The 13,520-nt window shown below is 41.5% G+C and overlaps 1 protein-coding gene across 1 annotated transcript in view; it reads right to left on the bottom strand.

Moving 5' to 3' along the window:
- Window positions 1-1,999, bottom strand: part of ITPRID1 (ITPR interacting domain containing 1) — a gene marked incomplete at its 5' end in the record, with an annotated part of 61,016 nt that extends 59,017 nt beyond the window's left edge. Inside the window, 2 exons of the mRNA XM_081102151.1 lie at window positions 165-213; window positions 1,837-1,999. Coding sequence (XP_080958277.1) covers window positions 165-213; window positions 1,837-1,999 — 212 coding nt within the window. The remainder of the gene's footprint in view (window positions 1-164; window positions 214-1,836) is intronic.
- Window positions 2,000-13,520: the final 11,521 nt, after the last annotated feature.

Genomic DNA, 13,520 nt, shown 5'->3' with positions numbered 1-13,520 from the left:
TGTACTTTTAAACTGACACATAACTTGTGCAATAATAGAGTAACCTATCAAGCACGCAGATAAGATGAAAATCCCTATAGGTCACCCCTCACCCCAGCAGGGTTACTCATTGTTTTCCTGGATCTTTGCGGGAGAAATGTACAAGGGCACAAACACATACTTACAAGGACCCAGAGTCCAGCCACCGCTGAATACGTTCTTGTTTGGAACCGTCTACAAATGAGAAAGAAACAGTCAGAGCACAGCCAGTTAAAAAGACTCTATTTCATCATTCAGCCACCAACCACCCTATAGCTCCATTTCCTACATATTTAGGTCCATGTTTCTATAAGCATATTCATGTTTTCTGTAATCATCCTTTCCTGGAAATGAAAGATGAACTTGCCAAAAGACTGCAACTTAAAAAAATAAAACCCAAAACATAAAAGGGGAGAAAAAGAAACCACCAAGAGCAAGAGATGTTGGAATCGTGCTGTAATTACCTGGCATGAATGCAGAGGGTGAACAAGCACATGAGACTTTTGTCTTTCTCTTGTTGGATGGAAATCACCCGGGAGCCCCTCCGATTGAATCGGGACATTTACCTAAGGCAGCTAGCCAGGGATGTTTATTTGCAAGGCGTTCTCTGCCAGGTTAGAAACCAAATTTGCATTCATTCCAGGGACAAATTGCACTAGAATCCCAGGATTGCCAAAGGCACCCTGCGTTAAAAAGGCACCAGCCTTTTAAGGTGGATCTTTATCACCTCACAACAAAGGGTCACCAGGCAGAAAAGAGAGGATGCAAAGGCAGCGTTTCCTATTACGGGCTCCAGGCTACTCTAAGCTGACTTTCTTGGACTTGAAACCCTCAGAGAGGTAGCTGAATTACCCCCTCACAAGGTGTCTGGTGAACCAAAAAGGCCAGTGGGACAGGGAGGTGTTTATTCTTCAGTTGAGGTAGTGTGAACGGTGGTGAACAAAGAAGAAAAACCAGCCTGGCCCGCGTGGTTCAGTGGTTGAGCATCAACCTATGAACCAGGAGGCCATGGTTCGATTCCTGGTCAGGGCACAGGCCGGCTCGATCCCCAGTGGGGGTGTGTGCAGGAGGCAGCCTATCAATGATTCTCTCTCATCATTGATGTTTCTATCTTTCTCTTCCTCTCCCTTCTTCTCTGAAATCAATAAAAATATTTAAAAAAGAAAAACCATCAGTTACATTATAGTGGAGGTAGAAGTGTTTCCTTCCTTATTACTCTTTAAGCCAGGGGTGGGCAAACTACGGCCCGTGGGCCGTATCCGGCCCGTTTGAAATGAATAAAACAAACAAACAAAAAAGACCGCACCCTTTTATGTAATGATGTTTACTTTGAATTTATATTAGTTCACACAAACACTCCATCCATGCTTTTGTTCCGGCCCTCCGGTCCAGTTTAAGAACCCATTTTGGCCCTCGAGTCAAAAAGTTTGCCCACCCCTGCTTTAAGCTGTTAAATGATTATTAATGCCTCATGTAAAACCCAGCAAATAAAAGCCTTTGGTTAAAATAAAGCCTCATATCTCTGACACAGACTCCACACAGCTCTGGTGTTCTGGGGGGCTTAGTATGGGGGTACATTGGACTGGGAAGGAAGCCGAGTTCATTCTTTAGTTGGACTATTTCCATCAAGGTCTTTGAGTGTCTGTAAGGGACGTCAGAAGTGCCCATTTCATAGAAGTTTCTGGCATCATGCCAGGAATGCTGGTATCTTCAAAGTCAAGTCCATGCTCTGAAATTATTTGCCCCCAGCCCAAAGCCCCCACATCCCTCACCACCCACAGAAGGGCAGTTTCAGACACCCCGAGGGCCCATCCTCACCTAGCGAGGGCGTGGGGAGACTCTGGCCTTCCTCCTCAGAGCCTGGAGGCGGCTGCTCTTCCAGGGGAGCCCAGGCCCTCTTGGTGGACCGCAGGATGCCTCTCCGGCTCCTCTCCTGGCCTCCTCGAGGGCTGTCAGATCCATGTGGCTTCTCCACCATCATCATTCGGCACACTGATCTCAAAGCAACACAAACCAGACGCAATGGGTCAGCTTTGGGGCTTGGCTCAAGGAGAGGGCAAAGGCCAAGATGCTCACAGTCCAATGAGTAGATCCAGGTCACGATCTTTGATAGCTTGGATCACCCACTAGCCAAGTTCTCTGTTTCAATGCAGAGAAATGGTCCCCTCTCAGTGGAGAGGCAGCTGGAGACCAGGGACTAATGTGGCCTCACCCATCACCAGGCCACATCCACACCCGGGTGGATTCAAGCTGGCTGTCAGGGATGTGGTCAGTGAGCAAAGAAGTTGGCCAAGTGGCTACACCCAGCCACAGAGGAAGCTTAAAAGCACTGATTAACATAATAGGCAGCCTTCAAATCTATCCAACTGTTACATCTTTAAAAAACATTTCTAAAGCCCTAGCTGGTTTGGCTCAGTGGATAGAGCATTGACCTGTGGACCAAAGGGTCCTAGGTTCGATTCTGATCAAGGGCACCTACCTTAGTTGCTGGCTCCTCCCTGGCCCGTGCCCTGGTTGGGGCTCCTGCAACAGGCAACCAACCAATGTGTTTCTCTCACATTGATATTTCTATCTTTCCCTCTATAAAAATCAATGGGAAAATATCCTCAAGTAAGAATTAACAAAAAAAGAATACCTGAAATATTAAAAAATAAATGAAGACTTTGGCAACAGATCAGCCTGGCCACTTGTTGTGTGGCCTTATATAAATAATATAACCCCTCTTCATTCCCTTAATTTTTAATGGCGGATAAATGGTACTGCATGTTAACAACTGCTAACCTCAGTGCAGTGTTCTTATGTGCTAGATTCCATGCTGAGTGTTATGCATATATTATTTAATCTAACTGTTAATGAAGGAATTTGTCACAATTTTATAGTAAATTGAAGAACAGAGAGATTAAGTTGCAAATCCAAAGCCACACAGGCACCAGGATTCAAATCCAGGCCTTGAACTCCAAGCACGTTCCCATGACGCTGAAGCTGTACTATCTACTCTAATGGGTGTTTGGGACAATTCGAATACTGGTAAATATATTATGCACATGGCACAAGAAAGGTAGGCTGCCCCAATTACTTAATTTGACATTTATGAGGCTCGAACAGCAAGAGAAGGAGACAGAAGCTTAGAGCAGCTGTGGAAATTGTTTAAACTCCCGAGACTATTGGCATGCTGAGAAGAACAGTGCCTCCCTCTAACCCACTGATGTGTCTGTAGTACATACATAGCTGAATTCTCAGCACGTAGTAGGTGCTAAGTAAATATGTACAAAATCAAATAGCAAAGCTAGGGTTCAAAACCACTCTTTCTGACTAAATCCTTGCATGCCATCTACTTGAATTTGCATTAGATTATTCTTTAAGCTTAGAGAAATGACCAAGTAGCCAAATACCCACTTTAGCAGCGTGTCTTGCATCCCTAAACTTAGGCATAACTCTTGATCACATGACTTGCAGACCACCATTTCTAATCAACGTTTCAACAAGGCATGTCATTCAGGTTTATTGTAGGCATCTGAATATTCTAAGTATAGGTGAGCATTCTAGGTGCAACTGGCGTTAAGAGTCTCCTTATATACTTCATCTATTAAAATTCTATCATTCTGTGGGAGTATAAATATACCATTATTGTTGCAATAATAAATTACTGCAAAAATTAATGACAATTGTGATGACTATTCATTTTGTGTAAAAATAGCAATCATAGGAAATTTCAATTAGTTAAAAATTTGGGCAACAGGTGGACAGTTAATATATATACTAGCAGTGAGTATTTTAGTCATCAGAAAGTTAACTAGGAATATACTCTGGGGGAAGATAAGTGCTTATAAAAATTTCAATGATGACACAGGACAAAACTAACACAGATTAGATTATATTTCTAACCTTTATAGAATTGCTTGGTACACTAGAACTCATAACAGCAGACAAAAACAACCTTTAGAAACTGCGTTTAATTTTCAATTACTTAATTTTGCATAAGCTTCGGATCTTTGGAGGAAAGACAGTTCTCTTTGGCAATGTCGTGCATCTTGTGCATGTGAATGATAATCAGAGCATCAACTCTGACAGTGCAAATGTCACCAGAAGGAAAACTCCAAAATCACACTAAACAACATTCACAAAATATCATATTCAATAGAGGATCGGGATTTGAGTAAAGGTATAGTGCATCATGGAAAAATAAAACCCCAGAATAATCTTGCTCTTTCATTAACCTGGGCTGGAAGTCAGCTCCTATGTAGGAGGAGAGATTTGCTCTATAGTGAGAGCAGGAGCTGCCTAGCAGCTGGCAGTCCTCAAATCGCTGCTTCTGGACTATCATGTCAAATTTTAACCTGGCCACCACTTTTTTTCAAATATAACACTAAAAACCATCAAGGGTTTAGATCAGGGGTCCTCAAACTACGGCCCGCAGGCCACATGCAAATACAAATATTGTATTTGTTCCTATTTTGTTTTTTACTTCAAAATAAGTTAAGTGCAGTGTGCTTAGGAATTTGTTCATAGTTTTTTTTTTAAACTATAGTCCGGCCTTCCAACGGTCTGAGGGACAGTGAACTGGCCCCTGTTTAAAAAGTTTGAGGACCCCTGGTTTAGATACAAGTGCAGCTTTATTGGTGGGTCCCCAGACTTGCGTTCCACAGTGGTGGATTTGTTCTCAGCCACTGGGCTTGCACGGCCATGAGGGTAGCTCCCTGCCAGCTCTGGCTTTTAGCAGAAAAAAGCCTGTGGGAAAAGCAGAAATTCTTGTTAAAGGCAAAGGTCAGGGGCCAGTTTGTAAAAAACCTCTTTGTTGCCTCTGACTGAGTGGGTGCCTTCCCACTTGGTAAACAAGTCTGCTTCTGGAAAGAGTCTCCGATGCTTGGATGCCCTTCCTCTGGCTTCCATAGCGTGACCCCAGAGCAGCCCTTTGGAAAGGGACACAGAGCAGGTGGCAGCCCGGAACTGCCCACGGACTGGCAGGGTGGACGTGATGGCACGTGGCCTCTGGTGATCCCTCTGGTTAACCGCTCTGTCCTCAGGACATTTGGAACCAAATGTGAATCCTCATCCTGGACCCTGCCCCCTGTGCAGCCCCTTCTCTCCAGATTATTTCTACCCTGATTACTACGTTATTAATCCTTATGTGTACAAAGAACTCCCATTAATGTGTGAAATTTCTTATCATATTTCATTAAAAAGAGAGAATGCAAAACTACATATGCACTAATAACTCAATTTTGTAAAAACAACAAAACCAACAAGCAATGTATTGCAAAGACATAAAAGCAATGTATTAAAACGTTATCAAAGTTTTGAAAATTTAAAAAGAATCAAAATGAGAAAAAATGGCTTTGTCACATTAATTTTACATCGTGTATGCTTTCACCTGAGTGGACTGAACCAACCACACTCCTTTTCACTGTGAAGCCTTCGGCCCACAGCGAAATCACAGAACCTGGTGCTTTGATACTTAGAGCAGCGATGATGATCCCATTCCTGCCCTCTGGAGCTAACGTTTCGCACCTCTCTGCAAACAGGTTGCCAATGAGGTTGTTCATACTGGAAAACAGGGGCAGCGCTTTCTTTCTTTATCGCCATGTCCCCATAGATCCCAGCACAGCTCTTTGCCCAGGGGGAAGAGTCTGTAACTATTAGTTGGCTGCTTGCTTATTTGGGAGAGAAACATCCAGTTGTCGTAGCCAGTATTCTTGGTTTTTATGTGGTTAAAAGAATAAGTGCTTTCAGGTCAGGTAATTCCAGATTTTAATCTCAGCTCTGCTGCTTCCCTGACATCTCCTTGGGGAAATTTTCAAACATCTCTGATCATCTACTTCTTCATCTCTGTAATGAGTATGAAATAACCATTCCATAGGGTTTTGGGAAAATTTAATGAAAAATGTCTACAAAAGAATCAATGCCCATATTGGTCAATTTTCATTTCCCCTTTTCCCTCTCTTATCTGTGTTGCCTCCTGTCATTGTAATGCCAAGAACTGTCAAGTAAAGGAGAAGAATCACCAATTAATGCAATAGTTTTTCTCATAGGAGATACATTTGACACTCTTAGTGTTTGGATAACCTGGGTATTTTGAGATCACTTAGTTTAGGTAATTGAGAAGTTGAAATATTTGGAGAATGTGAGAATAAGATATTTCTGCAACCATGAGAACACAGATTTCCCTGAGACGATTAGAGGCTCAAATCAAAGTCTGGAAATTCTATTGACTATCAATTAAATTTCAAGGTGACAATGATAGGCTGATACTCTAGCCTGGCCACCATTTCTGAAGGACCCCTTGGTCAAGATGAAAACAGCATAATGGAAGAACATCCCCAAGGCATTCTGAGTCCACAGGGATCTCAGCACCTTTATGTCCACACCACAGATCTTCAGTGCCACAGCCTCTGCTCAAGCCTTCATAAAATCTCAAACGGTGTCCAGCTTGCCTTGCCCCCTCCATCCTCCATATACAGTGACTTCCCCAGGGGTAGGACGTAACGGAAGTCTGCATAGAGCCATGTGCTCCAGGAAGACCCACCCCCTTCCCCAGTTGTAATACCACTCATAGAAGTTTTAAAAGGAAGCCTCCAGAACCCCTCCTGCTCTTGAAAAGATGATTACTATGAGCCTAATACCATTCATCTCCCTCCATACACTAACTAAACAACCAGTCCTAAGAGACCTGATTCACACTTCTTACCTCAGGAGACCATAGGACTAACCCCATCCATCATGCCCTACAGCCATGCTCATATGGCAGTGAACATTGCCTCAGCTGGTCCAGTCTTCCCCCCTTCCCAGTCTCTTCCAACCCCCGAGCCCTCTGGAATTCACATACTGTCACCTTCCAAATCCCTTTTCTCCTGAGCTCTTCATTGAACATCGTGTTACCGCCTTCCTCTAGTTGGAACCCGGGCATCACTTCCTCTGTCATTCTCTCAAGATGTGGCTTTTTCTTTGATCGCCCATTGAATTGGGACCATAGTCTTAGAGACGGTGTAAATTTCGTCCATGTTCATCATAGCTGCTTGCAGACGTTGTTCCCTTCATTCTCTGAAGCACATACATCAGACTATGTAGGCATCCGCATCTAGGGCATTTGCCTCATTTACTGAAAATTATAAAATGGTTTTTCTGTTATCTTTCTGGAAGATTTAATTATCCATCTAGATGACCCAACAACATCTAATTTCTCAGTTCAATAATCTGCCCACTTCCAACAATCTTTCCCTCTACTGATTCCCATGGTCAAACTTCATCACTATCAGTGAACGCCTTCCAAAACCCCAATTTCAAGCATCCCTTCTATTTTACTTAAAAACTATACTTGGGCACTATCTCACCCCCGCCCCCCATACACACACACACTGGATCATTCTCCTCAGCTTTCAACATGCTATAATATTTCCCATCTTAAAATAGTGCTCCATTGACCCCCTTAATCTTTAACTCTTACTCTAGTTCTCTATTAAACAGATGGTGATTCCCAAGTTCAGTTGTTCAAATCTGGTCCAGAGCTTCAGAGCAGGGTCCCTGAGCCCCTTCTGAAGCTTCTGAAGTTATTTGCCATCTCTATAGATGACTATAGACATCTTTAGCTTATACATGCCACACTCAATTCTTTATTCTTTCCTTGACTTCTACTTGAACCCCCCACCCCCAACACCACCATACCTATCCTATGCCAGAATTTTTCATCTCAATAAATGATACCGCTCTTTAGGCCAAGAACTTATGAGTCTTTCTTGATTCCTCCAATCCTTTCATGTCAAGCCATTTTAAAAAAAAGAGGTGCAGGACCCTTAATAATACTATATCTCAGACCAACCACTTCCATGACCATCAACCTGATGTACATCAGAACTCATCATGTTGCTTAGATCACTGTAAAAGGCTCTGATTAACAGCACCATCCACACCTCCCAATTCTCTTTGTAACACACTCAAATCAGTATGCCAATGATCAACTATCAGTTCTTATCCTTTTATAATTTTCAGCAGCATTTGATGTTGACCACTTTATCTTAAGGGAAATAATCTTTTCATTTGTTTTGTAATACCACACTCATCCAGAATTCTTCCTCTCTCACTCAAAGCATTTTCCTGGAGTTTTTCCTGGTTTCTCTTTTTAACCTCTAAATTTTGAATGTTTTATATCTCAGTCCTCAGCCCCCTTTTATCCTCTCTATCTACATGCTCTCCTTATATTAGTGTGGCTTTAATTTCTCCTCTGTAATCCCATGGTTCAGTGTAAACCACTAGTAAAGTATTCTCACGTTGTTTTGTAAGTCTGTGTTTACACTTCTGTTTAATCACACTGAAATTTTATTCAGGACCAAGATCCTAGCTCTCATATTATCATTGTATGGAAAAGGTACTCAATGTATGCTTATTAAGTGAATGACTGTTTAAATGAATGCCAACAAGGAATCAAGAAATATCAAAGCAAATATGTGTGTATGTGTATATATATATGTATATGTATATATATATGTATATATGTATATATATATATATATATATATATATATATATATATATATATATAAAAGCATAAGTGACCATTACGACTGGACAACTGGCCGGTAGCTATGATGCACACTGACCACCAGGGGGCAGATGCTCAACACAGGAACTGCCCCCTGGTGGTCAGTGTGCTCCCTCAGCCAACCTCCTGCGGTCCCTCCCCCTGGCTGGCCTGCCCTGATCGTCCCAATCACCGGCTAGGCCAAGGAACCCCACCCATGCATGAATTTGTGCACCGGGCCCCTAGTTTGGTTATAAAATCATTAAAGATTTCATACATATATACTCAAATATATATATTTCTACCTCTACTTTGAAGCAAGATTTTTTGAATAATCACTTGATGCCCACTTCTGCCATTTCAACGAAAACTATCTGAGTAAATATCTTTTTTTAACCTTCTCTTATGTGCCTTTTAAGTGCTAAAAAGATCTTAATTCATTACCAGAGAAACAAAAAAGAAATTGATTTTCATTAATCAACAAATAGCTAATTGGTTGCATGACATTGAGCATGAAGTTTTAAGTTGTCTTGGAATGCACTTTTCTCTTTCACTATATGAGAAAATTAGATGACATGAGATAACTCCATAAGTTGATTATTCTATTTCTAGCCACCACATAGGCTGCTTAATATTTGACCAATGCAGTTCACAGTTCACATTTTAAAAAGATTTTAAAGCTATGTTCGTCAAAACTATAAAAGTGAGAAGAATACAACTTTGTTCCTGTTACTCATGGCTTTGGAAGACCACTCAGTAACTCAAGCCACAAAGCCAAGCCAGGAATGCCCTTCTGCTCTTCCTCCCTATCCAAGTATCAAAGCCCACAAACACTTGCAAAGATTCCGAGTGATTCAGTGAAGTAGAGGCAGATCCTGGGGAAGAGAGTGTTCTGTCAACACTCTGCTGGGAAGAACAAGCAGTCTGCGATGACTTGCTCTGTGGGTGGCTTCCTCCCACCATGAAATATGTGAAGGGTGCTCACTCCTGCCATTTAGGAGCAAGCTGGATTAAAGGCAAGGCAGTTGTGCCCAAGTTGGAACCCAAAGTCAGTTCTCTTGGACTTCGAATTTTCATCTTTTGTGGGTGAAAATAAGCAAACAATGATTAATTCAAGAAGCATAATATAGCTTCCTGGATACTTGAAATGCCTTCAAGGCTGGTAAGGTTGGATCAACTGATTTATTGATGGCTAGCCCTGTTTCAATCCCTTTCCAACTTTAAAGTAATTTTTCTTTCTCAATGAATCCCTCTTTTCTCCTCATTTCTACTCGTGTCTTCTCAACATTTGCCTCGCCTCATTCTAGAGGGAGAATGAAAGGATGCTCATATCTATGATCTACTTCTGGCCCCCCATTTCCACATCATTGCAATTCAGGCTCTTCATGCACACCATGTTCCAGATACACAGAACGACTTGTTCTCAAACGCGCCCTCCTCGCTGATCCCATGGGGTACAGACGACCCTAGCAGCACTGCCCTTTTCTTTACTGAATCCCATTTCATTGAGTTCAAAGAGAACTTACTCTATGGAACTTTTCCTCCTTACCCATCTCTACTCCCACCTTAGCCTCTTCTGGCCTCACAGCAACCTGTGTAACCCTTATTGTAGTACTCTTCACAGTCAAGTGGTTTATTTATACTTCTGCCTTTCCCACTCAACTAAAGGAACTCCTTGGGGACCAGGACCGTGCCTTATGCATTTTTGTATCCATGGTACATAGTCTAGGACATGAATAATAATAGGTAATCAGCAATAACTGTTTAATGAATGAATGATTACTTCTGACCCTGGACTCTGGCTTTGCTCTCTGTGGGTGGGAATTGCAACTTACTTATCTTTGTAGTTTCTATCAGGTCAGGCGCCATACTGTGTACTAGCAGTTGCTCGCAAAAGTGCATTAGGTACCTGTGCTCCATAATATCTACTAATTCAACTTAATTTAATAGTTTACTATCTACTGTGTATGAAGCAACTTTGAGGAGCTTTCAGTTGGTTATAAGAAATAGTACTTATTAACTATATGTGTTGAAGCCGAATATAATATGCATTTTGGGAGAAGTATAAAGCAACTGTTCTCAAATATTAAAGGAGGAAAATGTTCATTCAGGGACATAAAAAAGGCTTCTTGGAAGGGGAAGTATCAGCTCCGGCTCTTGAAGATGAGATAATGGGTAGGCAAACATTTCAGATAAGGGGATTAAAATGCATGTGAGCAATTATAGCATAAATTTCACCCAAGGGCTATTAAGTAGTGGTTTTGCAACAATTAAACAGATGTTCTTCAGTGTTAGCTTACTGAAATCACAAGTCATCTTAACTGACGGTGTGATGATTAATTTTATGTATCCACTTGACTGGGCTACTGGGTGCCCAGATATCTGGCTATTCATTGTTTCTGGGTGTGTCTCTAATGGTGTTTCCAGAAGACAGTAGCGTTTGACTCAGTAGCCTGAGTAACACAGATTGCTCACCCTGTGGATGGGCATCATTCAACTGAACAGAAGAACAAGGCGAAGGGGAAATTCCCTTTGCTCTGCCTCTTTGAGTGAGTTGGGATGTCAGTCTCTCCATGCTCTGGAACTGGGATTTACACCTGGTTCTTTAAAACTGGTTCTCAAGCTTTAGACTCACACTAGAACTATACCACCAGTTTTCCTGGGTCTCTAGCTTGCAGATGGCAAATCATGAAACTGCTCATGTCTCATAATTGTGTAAACAACTTCCTTATAATAAATCTAGAGACAAATAAATAGATATAGATATTTATATCTCTCCCTCTTTCTTTCTGCCTTTCTCCCTCTTTCTATAGATATAGATGATATAGATATAGATTAGAGATAGAGATAATAGATATGGATATGGATATGGATATGGATATGGATATGGATATGGATATAGATAGATTCTATTTAATTTCTCTGGAGAACCCTGACCAATGTAGATGGTGATTTCTCTTCAGAATACTTTTAGTTGAGCTCTATTACACATCCCTTTCATATACCCTTCCTAATACCTTTAGAAAATGAGTGATCAGGGGAAGGGGTTGGAGGTTGGGTAAAAAAGGTGAAGGGATTAAACAAAGACAGAACAACGCATAGACATAGACAACGGTATGGTGATTACCAGAGGGAAAGGGGTGGAGGGAGATAGAAGAGGGTTAAAGGGAAATATAATGATCAAAGGAGACTTAACTTGGGGTGGTGAACACACAATACAGTATGCAGATATTATAGGATTGTACACTTGATACCTATATAATTGTATTATCCTATGTCGCTCCAATAAATTCAATAAATTTTAAAAAATAAACACATAATGATGGGTCAAGCAATTCACTTTAAGATCTTCAGGTGTGCAAATCTGAAGTTTAAAAATATATTGTCATACAATAAAAAATTACATCGTACTTCAGTCCAATAGCAAAGAATCATGATGGTTCTGTCCAAGAACACAAAGAAATATATCTGGTAGTAAGGAGAAGAAATCAAGATTTAAGCCAGCTACTATGTCTAAGTCCCCTTTCCAACGGCACTATTTTTTACTCCTCTGACATCAGAGATGTCACCCACCTTAAGAAACACGGAGGGGGAAAGAGTGACTTCGCAGTGGAGAGATTCAGCAGATAGCATCTTAACCAAGTGTCCGTATTCACATCTCGGGTGGGACATACGACAGTGTGCTCCTCCTAACATGATGCACTGAGAAGGATGCCTCCTTGTTTCTGAGCTATTCCTACCCCAAAATGCATAAGCTGTATCCAATCATAAAGAATTATCTAATACGTCCAAATTGAGGGACATTTTACAAGGTGACTAACCTGTTCTGGTTTAAAGATGTCAGTGTCATGAAAGACAAATAGACTCTTTAAAATATTTTCTTTTGTACTCTGCGGTAAAATTACAAATACTGTAAGGAAAAAAATGCTCATTTTCTCTGTATCATTTGTCTTCGTCCTAAAACATTCATGAACGTGCTTGATTTACCTTGGAAGTATACAGAGGTCAGCTGTGACTGTGCAGAGTCCCACCACGCCGGGGCCATGCTCTCAGGAGGTGAGCAGTGCTGTCCAGTGTTTGGGACACTCAGAGCACCTCTGCACCCCGCTCCCCTTGGGCGCCCTCTAGAGTCCTGGAGGAGCCCGATCTGGGAGGTGACCAATCCTGGGTTCTTTCAGCCTGGCCCTAAGGCGCAGCCTCCAGAGGCGAGAAGGTCAGCATCTCTCAGCACGCAGGACACCCACATGGGGCCATTGCTAAAGAGGCTCTGAGCAAGGCTCTTCAGGCAGCAGTCTGGCGTCTTAACTGTCAACCAGGCTTGAATCCTACAGAAAATCCTGATCATAATCAATGTCAAAATCTACTTGGGAAACTAATAAGAAGCCTCATGTTAACATTATGAGGCAAGTACCATTGAACTCTGAACTCACTTATGATCTTAAAGTTTTAGCCCCGGTATTAAATCACTTCCTAATATGGTATAATAAGACAATGATAATTAGGTGATTTTTCAATAGAAAATTAGAGTTTTATAGTAATAAAAGTGGATGCTCATTTATCTTCTTAAAACCCACATATTTATACCCAAAACATTGCTGTTCTTCTAAAATTCAAATGTAACTAGTGTCTCTTATTTATCGGGTAAGCCTATCCCTGAATCCTTTTTTTCTACTCTTTCAAAAGGACTTGTCACTTCGATAGCAGGTTCCACCTGTACCAAAAAATCCCACATGGCCCCAGCACCTCAAGCTCGGTTTTTATATTCAGTGAATTCACTGATTGGTTAATAACCAAAGAGTTTAACCCTTTCACTTCATCTTAACGATTAGATTTCCCTCAGATTGTAAGGGGAAAAGTTACCGTGAACACGACCCAAAAGTCCCAAACTACAAAGAATAGTTACAAAAAGAAAAATACAATGTCTGCACCTCACCTCAGAAACCTGCTTGCAGTAGTTGCAATGCAGGGGAAATACTCTGCTAACAGTTGT

This window comes from Myotis nattereri, assembly GCF_964212035.1.
Source record: "Myotis nattereri genome assembly, chromosome: 11".
NCBI classification, from domain to species: domain Eukaryota; kingdom Metazoa; phylum Chordata; class Mammalia; order Chiroptera; family Vespertilionidae; genus Myotis; species Myotis nattereri.
Note: the sequence above shows the minus strand (reverse complement) of the source record. Positions and strands in the feature narration are given on the sequence as shown.